Source organism: Mobula birostris, chromosome 8, assembly GCF_030028105.1.
Source record: "Mobula birostris isolate sMobBir1 chromosome 8, sMobBir1.hap1, whole genome shotgun sequence".
Lineage (NCBI taxonomy): Eukaryota > Metazoa > Chordata > Chondrichthyes > Myliobatiformes > Myliobatidae > Mobula > Mobula birostris.
The window spans coordinates 135,625,561-135,644,657 of record NC_092377.1 but is presented as its reverse complement, the minus strand read 5'-3'; the positions used below and the strand labels follow the sequence as shown (position 1 = coordinate 135,644,657).

The following is a 19,097-nucleotide window of genomic DNA, read 5'->3' as shown; positions in this document are numbered from 1 at the left end:
ACTCCACAGCTGCCACAAGACTACAAATCTAATGACGTGCCAATCATAATAAAACTGATTCTGAAATGAAACAAGTGTGGTGAGAATAAAAGTGAGGCCATTTTGGATTAGTGTAAGTGGGTGAAAGCAGCCCTTTAACCTGCTGTTTGATACAAGCTCTGTGAAATCTAGAAATCCTTCCTGCGGCCTTCAATTCCATCCGCACTGTGCACTTTACCCAAATAAACAATTATTTCGTTACCATGTGATTCAGTTGTTCCATGACACATTCCACAATTTCAGATTTACATTCCAGAAGGTCAGGAGAAAACTTCTCATTCAGCCAAGCCTGTGTGGAAATTAAAGACAGAAATGGCCATAATTATTACATTCCAGACCAGCAAATTAAAATTTATAGATTCAATTAAAATACGTACTAGAGAATTTAGAACATAGAATAATACAGCACAGTACAGGCCCTTCACCCCACAATGTTGTGCCCGCCCTGCCTCTCATATAACCCCCCACCCCAAGCCAATTTCCTCACAGTGGACTTCTATAAACTGCTATATGATCTATATGATAGTGACCTGAGTCATTTTTTTGCAAGTACTAACTGAAGAATAAATTTTGGCCAGAACAGTAGCGAAGATTATCCGGTCTTCAGTATTGTGACATGAAACTTTTTGCATAAAGCATTGGGTAAATGACAGGACTTTGGTACGTTGTTAATGCTGTGAATTGGAGATAATTTTATCAGCAACCGGTAGAACTGGAATCATGTAGCAAAGGTCATGAAAGTTGCCAGAACTTCAAGCAACCAAGATCCCCTAGTGAAACCTGCAAGTGATTTCAGTCCCTCACTCCCTCAAAACATACCCGGCCCAGACATTAAATAGCCAAAAGCATAACATGTTCCAGAATGAGAGAATAGAACTCACTGTGCAGCACATATCAAGGAACCAACTACCCTTTTCTCTCCCTCTCCTTGCAGGACCTCAAGTCAAGGCGCAGGAAATTCAGGAAGGGCTTGGGTTGGAAAACAAGAATTATTTAGAGATCGGTTGAGAGAATGGTGGTCAGAAGAAGCTGGGTGGAGGGGTGGTAGGGCCAGTCAGGTTGTTTGTTTTTAAATTATGTTCTCAGGATCAACAAAGTGGAGTTAGAGATGTTTGGAGAGGGTATGATCAAGGTCTGGAGCCAAGGAATAGATGAAGATCTGGAAAGTAATTACGGCTTGGCAATGGCAGAGTTGGAAAAACAGAAAGATAGGTTAAACAAGAATAGGGGGCCACGGCAGCGTAGTGGTTAGCGCAACACTATTACAGCTCGGGCTGTCAGAGTTGGGAGTTCATTTCTAGCATCCTCTGTAAGAAAGTTTGTACATTCTTCCCTTGAGTGCATGGGTTTCCTCTTGGTGCTCTAGTTTCCTCCCACTGTCCAAAGACATACCAATGTAATGCCCTGGTTAAGATGTCTACTGCTATGCTGTGAGGTGTTTTCTTTTAGCTCACTGTAAAAGCAGTGTGTCCTGCTGGTAGAGTGGTTTTAGTTTTGGCTAAAGATAAGGAGTCATGTTGTTCAACTTGGTGTGTCATGAGTGATGTGTCGGACAATCAGGGTGGTGGGATGGAGAGAAGGTTCTACAGAGAGCTGTGTGGAGAGAGATTCCTGTCAGACAACAGTTGGACTGGTGGTCTTTTGGCAGGAGATGGGGAGAGCAGAGGATCAGGGAAGACCATAATGCAAGAAGTATTTCCTGAGAAAGGAATCCAAGAAGGGAAGTTCTAACTGTGATTTGTGATGAGAATTCAGCACCGTGAGTAAAGCGGTACATCCAACCACTACTGATATGTGCACATTTAGGCTTGTTAACTGTAATGGGCCCATTTTTTCTCTTTATCCTATTAATTGTTTGATAAAGCTGAAATTAGTAAATATACTTTCTTTACAATTTTATGCAGTTATTTCTGTCAACAATACTAGAGTATGGGCATTATTTACACAGCATTCACTCAAACCGATGTTTCTTTAATCGGAACTCCCAACTTTCCCGTTTGGTTGAATTCCAAATCACACTGACCCTAGACATAAGTTGTTTATGAAAGGTGGCCTTCTCACCGCTGAGTCACATGGCTGAAGTTTGACTACAAACCCCGGTGAGAGGGTTACACCAGTTAGTAGGTTAGTTGGCCATTGTAAATTGTCCCGTTAAATAGGTGGGCAGTGCAGCCTTTGGGCTGGAAGGATCTGTTCCACGCTGTATCTCAAAGAATATCCTTTTAAAGTTGGGAGTGGGAGATTGAAAAGCGACGTGAAGTGCAAGTTTATTTTACGCAGAGAGGGTGACCAAGGGCAGTAGTGGACGCAGGCAGGTTGGAGTTAGACAGGCACATGAATATGATGGGAATGGACGGCTACAGATGATACGCAGGAGGGCATTTAGTATAAGCAAGATAGCATAACGTCGTGGCCGAACGGCCTGGCCTGTACTGTCCAAGTTTCCAGCTCGTTCTGTCTGCATCCTGATGCAGAGCCGCAACACGTTCCGCGCCTGAATTCCGTACTGTTGCCCACCCGATCTCACGCACTACAGGTAGGGCTGAAGGGCCACCGCCCGCAACCGGAGATCTAACACACTCCCACCTCGGGCACCAGCCGCTGGCGTGGCCCTCTGACGGTGAGGGTCTCACCTCTTCCAGTTTGCGGATGAGCTCTGCCGGAGTCAAGATCTCCTCTTCCTCATCAACCTCCTCCTCCTCAACAAACGACTCCCACTCTTCCGCCATGACTACTGCCACCTGGAGCGCTGAAAATTCCCGCCTGAAACGTCACCACATACGCTAATGACGTTATCGCGTACTGGCGCCATCCTTGATCTAGGCGGAAGCAGTCCCTGCTGCACGGTGTCCGTTGCCAGTATCAGATTTCATTGGACCTGAGACACACCGGCGTGCTTTGGATCTTTTGTAATGTGGAAGTCTCATCTCAGTTAACACTGATTTGTAGATTCTTCGAGGAGCCACCGTTTGCTCCAATTCATCCATGCCCACCAGTTAGTCCCATGTCTCCACATTGGGTGTTTTCACCAACCCGCTAACCTTTCCTAACCAGACACCTACTAAATGTATTTTAAACTTCATGATTGTACCTGCCTTTACCAATTTCTCTGGCAGCTTGTTCCGTATAAACACACTCACTGCCTCCTTTAAATATTCCCCTCTCACCTTAAAACCGTGCCATCTAATTTTAGACTCCCCTACCCCGGTAAAATGGCTGTGACAATTCGCCTTACCTTTGCCTCTCATGATTTGCTAAAGCTTTATAAGGTCACTCCTCAACTTCCTTCGCTACAGGAAAACAGTACTAGTATGTTGAACCTCTCCTTATAACTCAAGTCCTGGTAATAACCTTATAAACCTTTTCTTCACCACTTTCAGCTTAATGAACTGCACACAATACTCCAAGCATAGTATGTGTTCCAGAACGTGCATATCCTGACAGGTTGTTTCTCAGACTGGTATGGCAACTGCTCTGCTCTGGACCAATGGAAGCTGCCCGGATTGTCACGGGCTTTCTTCCACCCAGTTCTTCTTCGAGGTGTGTTGCTTCGGGAAGGCTAACAGTACCTTTAGAGGTGCCTGCCGCCCTGGCCATTCCCTTTCCTCTCTTTTCCTTCTTGGGAATGATAGAGGAAGCTAGGTAAATCCAGATATGCAGGCTCAAGAATAGCTTCTTCTCCAATTATCTCTGTCGCAATCTCTTCACCAGTGGTGCTGCCACATTCTCAGACTCTTAACTTCACTTCTCTTGGTTATGCTATTACTGTCACTTCCCCATCTCTTTCCACGCTGCTTCAGGTTACACCACAATCTTGCTGTTTTGTGTTAATCTCTGTAATTATTCTTATATTTATTATGACCACGTATACTGTTTACTCAAATTTCACTCGAGCAAAAAATTTCATTGCAACCGGTGTTGCAACGAAACACCGTTTTTTTTGGATGATGATAATAATTAATTGGGATCTGAGGAAACACTTTGTACAGTTTAAACATGGTGTCCCAACTCTGAGTCAGAATCAGACTTAATATCACTGGCATAGATCAGGAAATCTGTCTTGCAGCAGCAGTACATAACTTAAAATATATAAATTACCATAAGTATACATAAGGAGAAAATTACACTTAAAAAGTACTGCGAAAAGTGGGGGAAAATACTGAGGAAGTGTTAATGGGTTTATTGTCCATTCAGATATCATGAACAGGAAGGAAAGGTACATTGCATCCAGAGTTTCTCCGCTTAGTGGACGATTTCCCCCCACGCCTCTCTGAGGTAGTGGGGAACTGCGTACAAGGCAAGTTACAGCAGCGGTTTGCCATTGCCTTCTGCCGGGTGAGTTTCCAAAGAGATCACCAGCGCGTAACCCAGCACGGATGGAAAGCGTGCGGGGAGCTGGCTGGATTTGAACTCGGGACCAGCACTAAGGACACTATGCCACCAGCCGGGTCACGACCCAGAGCAAACACAAAAAGAGAAATAATGTATGAGATCATGAAAAGGCAACGTAACTTCATTGGACATGTGATTAGGAAAGAGGAGTTAGAATGCACGGTAATTATGGGAAAGACTGAAGGGAAGAAAGCAAGAGGAAGACAAAGACAAATGATGATGGAGACAGCAGCCAGAGAACTGGAAATGAATACCAATGAATTGATCCACTTGACCCGGAACAGGAGTGTGTGGGCCATGGCAGTCAAAGCTCAAACTGGGCACGGCACCTGATGATGATGATGATGATGTCCATTCAGAAATCTGATGGCGGAGGGGAGGAAGCTGTTACTGAAATGTTGTGTGTGTGTCTTTGGGCTCCTGTACCTCCTCCTCGGTGGCAGCAATGAGAAGAGGGCATGTCCCGAGTGATTTGGTCCTTAACGATAGATGCCTCCTTTCTGAGGCATCACCTTTAAAGATGTCCCGGATGCTGGGGAGGCTGGTGCCTGTGATGGAGAGTTTACAACTTTCTGCTGCTTTTTCCAATCCTGCGCAGTGGCCCTTTCTTAGCAAATGGTGATGCAATCAATTAGAATGCCCTCCACAGTACATCTGCAGAAATTTGCAAGTGTCTTTGGTGACATACCAATTCCCCTCAAACTCCAAATAAAATATAAACGCTGCGTGCCTTCTCTATAACATGTCGGGCCCAGGATAGATCTTCAGAGCTGTTGACACCCAGGAACTTGAAACTGCTCACCCTTTCTATTTCTGATCCCTCGATGGGAACTGGTGAGTGTTCCCCCGACTTCCCCTTCCTGAAGTCCACGACCAATTCTTTGGTCTTACTGATGTTCGATGCTAGGTTGTTGATGCGACACCACTCAACCAGCTGATCTATCTCACTCCTGTATGCCCACTCATCACCATCTGAAAATCTGCCAACAATAGTTGTGTCGTTGGCAAATTTAGAGATGGCCGAGCCGCACAATCGTGGTTGTAGAGAGAGTAGAACAGTACTCAGTGCATGCCTATTAAAGGCTGGCATGTCATACAACCTTCTTTACCACCCTGTCTACCTGTGCTACTACGACAGTATATACCTTTCTCTCAATGTCAACAAAAGAGCTGGTCATTGACTTCATTGGGGGGAGGGGTGGGTGTACATGCTCCTGTGTTGAGGTTGAGAGCTTCAAGTTCTTAGTTGCAAACGTCACCAGTCACATCGAAGTCATGGCCAATGACACTGGCGAATGCCTCTACCTCTCCAGGAGACTGAAGAAATTTGGCAGGTCCCAGTCGACCGTTACCAGTTTTTATTGATGCACCATGGGAAGCATTCTGACTGGATGCACGAACAAGGCATCCAAACTGCCCTGCATGCGGCTGCAAGAAACTGTGGAGGGTTGTGGGCACAGCTTGACAATCACAGAAACCAGATTCCCCTCTATGGACTCTTCTCACCTCCTCAGTAAAACAGCCAGCATAATCAAAGCCCCCACCCACGGCAGACGCTCTCTCTGCTCTCTTCTCCCATTGGGTAGAAGATACAAAAGCCTGAAAGCACTGAAGGTTCACTGGGGTGATATCCGGCATGACAGGTTTGTTAGTTGAGAAGAGATTGAAACTGTACTTATCCTCTATAATTCAGAAAAACGAGAGGTGACCTTCTTGAAACATACACAATTCTAATGGGGCTCAATAGGTTCAATTGGAGTTAGTTTTGCTCACCGAATGACCGGAACAGGGCATCAGCCTCAAACTAACTTTGGTCCGCAGAGGGTTGTGGAAGCCAAAACGTTGGGTGTATTTAAGGTCAAAATGATGGTTTTTTTTTAAATTGGTAAAGGTTATGGGGGAAAGATTCGTAGAGAGCTACAGCACCAAAGCAGGCCCATTGGCTCATCTAGTCTGTGCCAAACTGTTACTCCGTCTGGTCCTATCGACCTGCACCTGGACAACAGCCCTCCATCCTCCTCCTATCCAAGCATTAGACATTAGATATTAGATTATGAGAACACTCAGTCCTCGTTTATTGTCATTTAGAAATGCATGCATGCATTAAGAAATGATACAATGTTCCTCCAGAGTGATATCACAGAAAAACAGGACAAACCAAAGACTAACACTGACAGAACCACATAATTATAACATATAGTTACAGCAGTGCAAAGCAACACCATAATTTGATGAAGAACAGACCATGGGCACAGTAAATAAAGTCTCAAAGTCCCGAGTTGATTGACTCCCGAGTCCCCAATAGCAGGTGGCAAAGGGAGAAACTCCCTGCCATAGACCTCCAGGCACGGACAACTGCTGATGCCTTGGAAGCAGCCGACCACAGCCAACACCGAGTCCGTCCATCTGAAAACTTTGAGCCTCCGACCAGCCCCTCTGATACAGCCTCCCGAGCGCCATCCTTGCCGAGTGCCTTCAACCTCGCCCAGCCGCCGAAACAAGCAAAGCCGAGGATTCGGGACCTTCTCTGGAGGAAATTCCAGGCCACACAGTAACAGTGACAGCGAAGCGGGCATTACAGAAGTTTCTCCAGATGTTCCTCCGTACTCTCACATCTGTCTCCATCGAATCAGAATTGTGCACGGTCCCCTACTTGACAAATAACAGACATCACCACCGAAGTGGCCGCGCGTGCTGCGTCGCGCCGCCATCTCCTCCTCCTCTCTTAAATGTTGTATTTGAACACGCATTCATCTGTCTCTCCTCAGGGAGACTGAAGATGCTTTCTCAATACGTTTCAAATGTTGTGCTTCAACAGCACACCAAGCAAAGGGCTGAGACCGTGCTTCAAATTGAATCAAAGCCAATCCGCACAGGAAATGACATAAAAATCATATCAAGCGAACTTAATACAAAAAGAACAGTGGCTCTAGAGGCTAGAAGACCCACCAATCCAGTTTAGACCTTCCCTGGGAGTACTAGAAAAGCTGCCTGCCAGGAAATTGGCACTCACCTCCTCTCCTCGCCCCACCCCCTCCCAGTTCAGGTGCAACCATTCCATCTTGTACAGGTCACCTACGTCCTAGAAAAGATGTTATTAAGACCTCAGACAAGGTCAGGAATCAAAAAGATGAGTGTGGTGCAAAGGACAAATTTGGTCCTCTGGAAGATCAGAATGACAATCCACATAAAAGAGATGGGGGAGATCTTAAATGATTTTTTTTTTGCACCTGTATTTACTCAGGAGATGGGCACAGAATCTATAGAAGTGAGGCAAAGCAGCCTCAACTCCATGTACCTCGTACCAATTACAGAGGAGGAGGTGTTTTTGTCGAGAGGCAAATAAGGGTGGATAAATCCCCAGGGCCTGACAAGGTGTTCCCTCAGACCCTGTGGGATTAAAGTGCAGAAATTGACGGGGCCCTAGCAGAGATATTTAAACCATCCTTAGTGACAGGTGCAGCACCAGAGGATTAGAGAGTAACCAAACATAAGAAAAGCTCCAGGTGTTGGAAAACTAAAAGCAATACACTGAAAATGCTGGAGGAACTCAGCACCTCTGGAAAAGAGTAAACAGTCAATGTTTTGGGCCGAGACCTGGCCTGCTGTGTTCCTCCAGCACTTTGTGTGTGTTGCAGAGGACAACCAATGTTGTTTCAATGTTTAAGAAAGCTCTAAAATAAACAAGGAAATTATAGGCTAGTGAGTCTTACATCAGTAGTGGGAAAGTTATTGGAAAGTATTCTAAGGAGCTGGGTATACGAGTATTTGGATAGACATGATTAAAGATAGTCAGCATGGCTTTGTGTCTGCTAGGCCATTTTGAACCAATCATATAGTTTATTGAGGGAGTTACCAGGAAAGTTAATGAAGGCAAGGCAATGGAAGCTGTCAACATGGACTTCAGCAAGGCCTTTGACAAGATCCCGCACGGGAGGTTGGTCAAAAAGGTTGAGTGGCTAAATTGGATTAGACATTGGCTTTACGGGAGAAGCCAGAGAGTGATAGTAAATAGTTGCCTCTCTGACTGGAAGTCTGTGACTAGTGGAGTACCGCAAGGATTGGTGCTGGATCCTTTGTTGTTTGCCATCTGGATCAATGATCTGGATGATAATGTAGTTAACTGGATCAGCAAACTTGCAGATAACCCCAGGATTGGGGGTGTAGTGGACAGTGAGGAAGACTATCAAGGCTTGAAGTGGGAACTGGACCAGCTTGAAAAATGGGTTGAAAAATGACAGATGGAATTTAATGCAGACAAGTGTGAGTGTTGCACTTTGGTAGGACCAGTCAGGGTAGATCTTACGTGGTGGACAGCAGGGCACTAAGGACCTGAGATATAAGGAAAGGTTGAATAGGTTCGGACTTTATTCTTGGAACGTAGAAGATAGAGAGGAAATTTGATAAGAGATATTATGGGGGGTATAGATAGAGTAAATGCATGCAAGCTTTCTCCACTGAGGTTATGTAGGACTATAACTAGAGGTCATGGGTTAACGGTGAAAGGTGAAAAGTTTAAGGGGAAAATGAAGGAAAACTTCTTTATTCAGAGGGTCATGAGAGAGTGGAATGAGTTCCCAACACAAATGGTGCATGTGAGCTCGATTTCATTGTTTAAGAGAAGTTTGTATAGGTACATGGATGGCCGGGGTATGGAGTTGCCAGTCAATGGGAGTAGGCAGTTTAAATGGCTTGGCATGGACTAGATGGGCCAAAGGGCCTGTTTCTGTGCTGTACTTTTCTATGACTCTGCGAATCTATAAGATCCCAATTGTCCAATACACTGAATCAGTGGCTCCTGTACCATCTGTCTGGCCACACATTCACCTGTCGTATCCTCTTGTTTTTACCCTCACTAGCTCGTGGCCCAGGAGTAGAGATTACTAACCTCAAGGTCATGCTTTTCACCTCTTTTGTGTCATTTATGCCAACATGCACCACGACCTCAGGCTTCCCACCCTCCCCCCTGACAATGTTTTGAAACTACTCAGAACATCTTTGACCCTGGCGCCAGAGAGACATCACATCATCTTACCATCCCTTTTGTGGCCACAGAACCTCCTAGCTGCCCGTCCCCCAACCACAGAGTCCCGTATCATTATAGTCCTCCCTGTTTTCACCCTTTCCTGCTGAGGCCCAAGAGCCAGACCTGGCTGCTGTTGCTTTCTCCTGAATGGTTGTCCTCCCCCACTGATGGTATCCAAAACGGTGTACTTGTTTTCAAGGGGAAAGGCCATAGGGGAATCCTGTATGATTTGCCTGCCTCCTTGGCCTTTCCTGTGCTCACCCAACTACCTGCAGCCTGCACTCCAGTTGTGACCACCTCACTAAAATTCTTATCTATGATGCTCTCAGCATCCCTGATTATCTTAAGTGCATTCAGTTCCACCTCCAGATCCTTAACACAGTTAACAAAGAGTTACAACTGGATATCCTTTCCACAGATGTAGTCTTCAGGGTCACAGGCAGTCCCTCTGATCTCCCATATCCTGCTGGCTGAGCAAACCACTGCCCTAACCTTCATTCTGATGCATACGAGTGAAGACTAAAGTGGAAAGACCTCAATCAATCATAACTTTCACAATCAAAGCCTCAGCTCTACGACCTCAAAAATTGCACTTCAAGCTCAACACAGGCACTCTCAAAGCCAAGGCAATTCTGAAAATTACTAACCCACCTGTGTACGATCCTGTGTGCCTTAATCCTCTGGACTAGCCTACCATGAGGGACCTAATTAAATGCAACAGATACCTGAGTGAGAGTTACAGGCTGGAATCTATCGAAGTTCAGGGATTTTTTTAATATGGAGAATAATAGCTGTAAGTCCTTCTGTAGCCTCTCTACTTCCTCAAAACTACCTGGCCCTCCACCTATCTTTGTATCATCCGCAAACAACGCCATCAATTCCGTCATCCAAGTCATTGACATATAACATGAAAAGAAGTGGTCCCAACACAGACCCCGGTGGAATACCATTAGTCACCAGCAGCAAACCAGAAAAGGCTCCCTTCATTCCCACTCAATTAGCCACTGCTTTATCCATGCCAGTCTCTTTTCTGTAATACCATAGGCTCTTAACTTGTTAAGTAGCCTTACGTGTGGCACCTCGTCAAAGGCCTTCTGAAAATCCAAGTTGAGATGGTGAAGTTGAATCGCTCAAAAAAGAGGGCACAATGAGCCTGATGTGGGTTTCGTTGGTAGGTTTGTTGAATGGATATGAGGTTCTGGTGGTCATAAAACCATAAGATATAGGAGCAGAAGCCATTCGGCCCATCGAGTCTGCTCTGCCATTCAATCATGGGCTGATCCAATTCTTCCAGTCATCCCCACTCCCCCTGCCTTCACCCCATACCCTTTGATGCCCTGACTAATCAAGAACCTACCGATCTCTGCCTTAAATACACCCAATGACCTGGCCTCCACAGCCACTCGTGGCAACAAATTCCACAGACTTACCAGCCTCTGACTAAAGTAATTTCTCTGCATCTCAGTTCTAAAAGGACATCCTTCAATCCTGAAGTCGTGTCCTCTTGTCCTAGACTCCCCTACATCTAGGAAATGTAGAGCAGGTTTGACCCAAATGCAGAGCAGCAGACGGGATTTAGCGGTGAGTGATAACTTTAATAATAAACTGCAAAATAACAAACTCCAACGGGTCACAAAACCAGAGAGAGCAGATACATAACACAACAGGCAACAAGGTAACTGAAGGCTTGGAGCAACTGGACGAGACTGGCTGGTTCGATGGGTGAACAATGACTATGGGTGAGAGCTGGGTTTAAATAGGCTGCAGGTGATGAATGGCAAGTGACTCCTGTTAGCTGGATGGAGACTGGAAGGTGCCTGCCTGAGCTGGCCTGACATCAATTCTGTTGGTCAGACATGACCTTGCATAGAACATCAAACATATAGCACAATTCTGGCCCTTTGGCTCACAATATTGTGTCAACCTTTTAACTTACTCTAAGTTCAATCTAACCCTTCCCTTCCACATAGCCCTCTATTTTTCTGTCATCCACATACTTAGCCATTTCTTAAATGTCCACAATTTATCTGCCTCTACCACCATCACCCCAAACATCATGATTCACTGCATTAGCGATTTACACCCTGAGAAATCGTCTCTGGCTGTCCTCTCAAATGATGCCCCTTATCACCTTGTACTTCTCTATCAAGTCTCCTCTCATCTTCCTTCTCTTCAAAGAGAAAAGCCCTAGCTTGCTCAAACTATCCCCATTATACACATTCTCTAATCCGGGCATCATCCTGTAAAATCTCCACTGCACCCTCTCTAAAGCTTCCACATCCTTTCTATAATGAGGTGACCAGAAATGAACTCAATACTCTAAGTGTGGTCTAACCAGAGATTATAGAACTGCAACATTACTTGCGGTTCTTGAACACAAACGCCCGACAAATGAATGCCAAAACACCATACGCCTTCTTAACCGTGCAATCAACTTGCTTGGCAACTTTACGGAATCCTAAGACATGGACCCCAAGATACCTCTGTTTCTATACGCTGCTAAGAACCCCACCATTAATCCAGTATCCTGCCTTCGAGTTTGAATTTCCAAAATTAATTACTTCACACTTTTCCAGATTGAGCTCCACTTGCCACTTCTCAGCCCAGCTCTGCATCCTGTCAATGTCCTGTTGTAACTTACGACAAATTTCTACATGATCCACAACACCACCAACTTCTATGTCATCTGCAAACTTACTAATCCACCCTTCCACTTCCTCATCCAAGTCATTTATAAGAATCACGAAGAGGTTCCTGTGGAACCTCACTAGCCACTGACCCTCTGCCTTCTGTGGGAAGCCAATTCTGAACCCATGCAGCCAAATTTCCCTGGATCCCATGCTTCCTGACTTTCTAAATGAGCCTACCATGGAGAATTTTGTCAAATGCCTTACTAAAATTCATTCATACCATATCTACATATCTGCCTTCATCAATATATTTCGTCACTTCCTCAAAAATTTCACTCAGGCTTGTGAGGCATGATCTGTCCCTCCCAAAGCCACGTTGATTACCTCAAATCAGACTGCACTTCTCAAAATGCTCATAAATCCTGACTCCAAGAATCCTCTCTAATAATTTGCCCACACCTGAAGTAAGACTCACTGGTCTATAACTCCCAGGATTATCTCTACTCCCTTTCTTGGCCAAAGGAATAACTTTTGACACCTTCCAAAGCTCGGACACTAATCCTGTGTCAGTGCATCTTGGATCTCCCCGATTTACATGAGCCTCTCTAAGCTGTGGTTGAAGCCATCCCTCAGACCTTCTGTCTACCCACCAGTCCGGCAGGAGCCACTTGCTCTCCTCCTGAATCCCTCTTTGAGCTACGTCAGCACCTTCTGACCAAAGAATATTTTATGAGCCTGTTTTATTCCAGGCCTGATAATTTATTCATTTTTAAAGTTGCCAGCTCTTAAGCTGTCCTCTTGCTAATTTTATTGTTCCGATATTTCCATCGCTTCTCGGTAATAACACCCAGTCCAGCCCTTCAGCTGGTCAATGATCCCATAGAACATAGAACAGTACAGCACAAGAACAGGCTATTCAGCCCACAATGTTGTGCCAGACTAGCTAATAATAAAAAACAACAAAACAAATCATTCCTACCCACACAATGTCCGTATCTCTCCATCTTCCCCATATTCATTTGCCTATCTGAGTATTAGATTATGAGGACACACAGTCCTCTTTTATTGTCATTTAGTAATGCATGCATTAGGAAATGATACAATATTCCTCCAGTGTGATATCACAGAAACACAGGACAGACCAAGACTGAAAAACTGACAAAAACCACATAATTATAACATATAGTTACAACAGTGCAACAATACCATAACTTGATGAAGAACAGGCTGTGAGCACAGTAAAAAAGTTCAAAGTCTCTCCAAAGTCCCACATCTCACGCAGTTGGGAGAAGGAAGAAAACTCTCCCTGCCATGCCGGACCACAGTCCGACTCTGAGTCGTCTGAAAACTTCGAGCTCCGATCAGCCCCCCGACACCGAGTACCGAGCACCATCCCTGCTGAACGCTTCGACCTCAGCCTCGGTCGCCAGCAGCAGGCAAAGCTGGGGAGTTTGGGGCCTTCCCTCCGGAGATTCTTGGAGCGAACTGGGCATTTCAGAAATTTCTCCAGATGTTCCTCTGTGCCTTTTCACGTCTGTCTCCATCAAATCAGAATTGTGCACGGCATCCTACTTACAAATATGATATCATTTCACTGGAGAGCTGCGCCGCCATCTTCTCCTCCCGCCATCTTCTCTCTCCTTCTGTTCTCTGTAGAACTTACATGAGTACGGTTGACGGCAGTCACACGCTCTCCATCACTATAGCCGCTTTCTCGGCTGCATACGGCCCAGTCTGTTAGCTTTTACTTTATTTCTGATAATAGAGATCAGTTTCCTCCCTCCCTCTCTGAGACCTACAAAGGGTAGAGGATACGGCCCAGTCCATCATGGGTAAAGCCCTCCCCACCACTGAACACATCTACACGGAGCGCTGTTGCAGGAAAGCAGTATCCATCATTAAGGACCCCATCACCCACGCCATGCTCTCTCCTCGCTACTGACATCAGGATGAAGGTACAGGAGCCTCAGGACTCACACTATGAGGTTCAGGAACAGTTATTATCCTCGACCATCAAGCTCTTGAACCGAAGGAGGTAACATCGCTCACCCTGTCACTGAATTGTTCCCACAACTTATGGACTCACTTTCAAGTACTCTTCATCTCATATTCTTGACATTCATTCATCTAATTAATTAATTCATTCATTCATTCATTTAGTATTTGCACAATTTGTTGTCTTTTGCACATTGGTTCTCTGTCCCTTTGGGTGCGGTCCTTCACTGTTTCTATTGTGCTTCTTGGATTAACTGGGTATGCCTACAAGAATGAATCCCAGTGTTGGATATGGTGACATATAAGTACTTTGATAATAAACTTACTTTGGACTCTGAATACTCTTAGTGCTTTCTTCCATGAAGACAAATCCAAAATAGTTATTACGAATTTCTGCCATTTCTCTGTTTCCCAGAGTCATCCTCTGCAGGACCATCACTTACTTCAGATATTCTGTTAAAAACACAACTTCACAGAGTGAATAACATCAAGAATGAGCTTGTCTGGCATCAGGGAATTCCACTGCAGATACCGTCAGCAGACACAAACACATACTCAACATAGTACAGCCAGGGGGGCATCAGCTCTGTTGCTGGAACCTCTGGATGAGACCAAGGTCTCTACTGACCCTCTTGAAGCCTGGGGTCTGCATTGCAGAGGGGTTTCTACGTGACTTCAATGCCAGACTGGGAAACATGCAGGACCGACAAGGAAGGAATTGAGGAAAGCTCTCTCCACCTTAGTCCTTCTCCTGACAAAATGCTTGGAACACAGACTTGCCCTAACCAATGTTCCTACTTTACCATACAGACAAGCACAAACCTCATGGCAATTCTCCCCAACCAGGCACCATCACCAATAGACTACCCTTTGAAGAAGGTACACAAAGATGTACCCATCATTTGCCCTGGCAGGTACTGATGACAGCACCAAAGAGTCACCACTCTCTGGGTAAAGAATACCTTCTTCCCACAGTCCTGAATGCCCTAACCCTTCACCTGGAGTCATGGGCCTGACTATAGAGAATTCCCATCAAGATTATATAAATTTAGCATTTGTCAATGTGATCACTTCAATTTTGAAGTTCCTGGGAGTAAACATCACCAGTCCTGGTCCAACCATGTATATGTCACAACCAACAAAGCTCACCAGCACTCTTACTTCCTTAAGAGGCTCAAGAAATGTGACAATCTCCTTTGATCCTAATTTTTACCAAAGCACCACAGAGAACATCCCATCTGGATTGCATCACTGCTTGGAATGGCAACTGCTCTGACTACGTCGGCAAGAAACAGCAGAAAGAAGATACAGAAGCCTGAAAGGATAAGATGCCCAAGGATGTTGCCAGGACTGAAAAGCATTCTCAAGGGAAAAGTTGGACAAGCTTGGGCTTTCTTTTGGACAGAGGCTGGGGGGAGATTCCATTGATTGAGGCATTGGTAGAATATATCGAACAGACCTATTTTCTTCATTGAGGAAGTAAAAAGCATGGCCCATAACGGAGATGGGAGGGTACACGTTTCACCCCGAGGGTGATAGATATGCGTAGTGGTTTATAAATTGTCATGTTCTGACATGTCCTGTGTGTGTAGTTGAAGAGTCCTGTGCAGACTGCGAGCTTGCAACTGGGAGAGGCTGGGTCACCCTTCGTTCAGCTGGCGTTGACACGAGAGGCCTTCTGTCAGGGGGAGGGGGGGACTGTGATTATCCAGTTCTCCTTCATAGCCACAATTATATCCCCACCTACCAAACTTTTACACCTGCAGTCTGGATCATAAACACCCCCCCCCCACCCTGTGCAAAACAAAAGCTTTTTCCTCCTCCATTCACTTTACCTCTGTGTGGTCCTTGATCAGTCTCCTGTTGGGACCACCCTTCTCTGTGCATAAATTTGAAAACCTCCCTGCAGGTCACCTCTCAGTGTGCCCTCCTCCAATGAGAACAATCCAATATTATTTAATCTGCCCGAGGAACTGAAATCCCTGGAACCTCGGGATGTTCCGAAGCTATCGATCGTGGGGGATCTTAGTGCGATCACATCTGCCATGTTGTGCACAGGAGCGGTCTCCCTGTCTGAGCAAGGATACATCGCTGACTGTGGGAATATAGGGGAGGTTCACCAGAGTGATTCTTGGGATGGCAGTCTTTTACACAATGAGAAGAGATTAAGCGAATTTTACCTTCCTGAAAGGTGGGGGGGGGGGGATGGTGGGGGTGTTGTCATATGAAGACAGTCTTGAAATTAAAACAATGGTAAACTGGTGATTTTATTATTGTCACATGTACCAAGGTACAGTGAAAAACCTGTCTTGTGTACTGTTCATACAGATCTAATCAATGCATTAACGTAGTACACAGTATACTAACAGAATGCAGAATAAAGTTTTACAGAGAAAATGGAGGTTAGGTAGACAATAAGGTGCAAAGCCACCACCAGGTAGTTTGTGAAGTCAAGAGGCCATCTTATTGTACTAGTCCTATAACAGTGGGATAGAAGCTGCCCTTGGGGCTGATGGTTCATTTCTCATTGCAGTTGTTGATGACTTGTGATCTAGTTTGTTCTTTCTACTATCATCTAATAACACTATTTTTTAACTGTAGAGGCTGGATGGGCTAGGACTGATTTTCCTGGAGAGTACGAGGAAAGACAGAGTTTTATTAGTAACTCATTGCTTAGCATATGGCCACAATACCGGCCAAAGCTGGTGGACACCCACGGAACAGGATGCAGGTCAGAGTCAAGAACTCAGGAATTAATGGGAATGTTAACAACAATGACGCATGAATGTTAAGTAAGTTTGCTGATGATACAGAAGTCGGTGGTATCGGGGATAGTGAGGAAGATGGTTTAAGGTCACTGTATGATGTAGATCAGTTGGAAAGGTCAGGCAGAGAGGAGTGCAATGTGGGCAATCTGCTAGAGGAGGTGGTGTAATCAGATACAGTCATGGTGTTTAAGTGACATGCACTTTAATAGGCAAAGCACAGAAAGATATGGGCCTAATCAAGGCAAAAAGTGCTAGTGCAGACAGGAATAAAGACCAGCATGGAGGTGGTGGGCCAAGCAGCCCATTTCTATACTGTACCACTCTACGACACTTGCACCATTTTCCTCTTTTGACCCTGAACACCTTGCTGTCTTTTGTGTCCAAAAAGTGATCTGCTTATTTTGGTATGTATGCTCAGTGACTCGGCCTCCACACTGTTTGCCGTACAAAATTCAGGCCACCACCCTCTGTGAAGGAATTGCTCCTCAATATGTTCCTAAAGCTTATCAGAATTAATATCACTGGCACATGTCATGAAATTTGTTAACTTTACAGCAGCAGTACAATGAAATACACGATTAATAAACATGGAGAAAAAAAACTGAAGAAAAAAGTATATACCTGTCTACTAAATAGTAAAAATAAGTAGTGCAAAAAAACAAATAAAAAAGTAGAGGGGTAGTGCTCATGGGTTCGATGTTCATTTAGGAATCGGATGGCAGAGGGGAAGAAGCTGTTCCTGAATCGCTGAGTGTGTGCCTTCAGGCTTCTGTACCTCCTTCCTGATGGTAACAGTGAGAAAAGGGCATGTCCTGGGTGGTGGGGATCCTTAATGGTGGATGCCGCCTTCCTAAGGCACCGCTCCTTGAAGATGTCTTGGATACATTCTTGGTTAAAATTCATTACCGATACAAGCTCTCAGCTGTAGTCTGTGACGAGCTGTACAGTTTACAGATAAAAATGTTATGAGATGATAGTAGAAAGAACAAACTTAGTTCACAAATCACCATCAGCTGCAAGTAGAAACCATACAACTCTCAGCAACCAGTCAATGGGTTGCATACAGCTCCGTGAGTGTGTGACCCACCAAGTCAATTACTGAATTTCTCAGTGGTCTTTTAACTTCAGTGAATAATTTGCTATGTCTACCTTTATATCACAGTTGAAATAATGTAATCCAAGGGCTTGATGTGCTCATCCAATGACCTTCAATAAATGGGAGTGCTGAGTCCTTAGGTGATGTTGTTGCACTATGCAATGGTTCTCACCCATTGCCGAACATAATTTGTGCAATCCTGGTGGAAGTCTCAGCCGGAACATCAACTGTTTATTCACTTCCATAGATGCTGCCTTCCTCTAGCATTTTGTGTGTGTTGCTCAGGATTCATAGCATTTGGAGACTCTCTTGTGTTTTGTGTTCTATTGCAGTGAGAACTACATTTATTTAATTAAATTGCACAAATTATAAAGACAAGAGCTTTGCTATAAAACATGCTTATATATTTCCCAGTTACTGTAAGAAAATGATCCCATTTTTTGGGATCAAAAGAAGGGCTGATCGGTAACAAACAAGAATTGCCTGTGCAGCTTAACAGCTGAGAAAGAGAGAAAGAGAGAGGAAGTGGGGTGAAAGGAAAGGAGTAGGGCAGAGAACAAATGGCAGGAGGAAATGAGACATCAAAGGGGTGCTGCAAAGAGGGGTAATAACGTAGGAGTGATAGAACTTTATTATCTACAGATCCTTGAATCACTTTTGGCTGATTGCTTCAAAATTAAATGTTGTTAGTAATTTTGTTTTCAGAATATTTGTGGATGACTCCAAGATTAGGGGTGGAGTGGACGGCAAGGAAGGCTATCAAAGTTTGCAGTGGGATTTGGACCTGCTGGAAGAAATGGCAGGTGGAACTTAATGCAGAGACAAGCGTGAGTTGTTGCACTTCGGGAGTAGGGCTTGCACAAAGAAGTACGGTAGAACAGAGAGATCTGAGAGTACAGATCAGTAATTCATTGAAAGTGGCATCACAAATAGGTAGGACATAAAGAAAATTTTTGGCACAACAGCTTCATAAATCAAAGTATGGAGTACAGGCAGTGGGATATTATGTTGAAGTTGTAAAAGATGTTGCTGAGGCCTAATTGGAGTATTGTGAGCAGTTCTGTTCGCCTACCTACAGGAAGGGTATTAATAAGATTGGAAGAGTACAGAGAAAATTTACAAGGATGTTGCTCAAGGTTGAATAGTTAGGT

At 44.8% G+C, this 19,097-nt stretch overlaps 1 protein-coding gene across 6 annotated transcripts in view; it reads right to left on the bottom strand.

The window, feature by feature from the left end:
• gins4 (GINS complex subunit 4 (Sld5 homolog)) overlaps positions 1-2,829 on the bottom strand; it is a 50,332-nt gene extending 47,503 nt beyond the window's left edge. For all 6 annotated transcript variants that reach the window (XR_011886945.1, XR_011886946.1, XM_072266356.1 and 3 more), the window contains exons 1-2: positions 2,673-2,829; positions 242-328 (exon numbers count right to left, since the gene is read on the bottom strand). Coding sequence is in view for 4 of the 6 variants with exons in the window: in XM_072266356.1 (XP_072122457.1) it covers positions 242-328; positions 2,673-2,768 (183 nt within the window). In the remaining 2 variants the exon portion in view is untranslated. The remainder of the gene's footprint in view (positions 1-241; positions 329-2,672) is intronic.
• Positions 2,830-19,097: the final 16,268 nt, after the last annotated feature.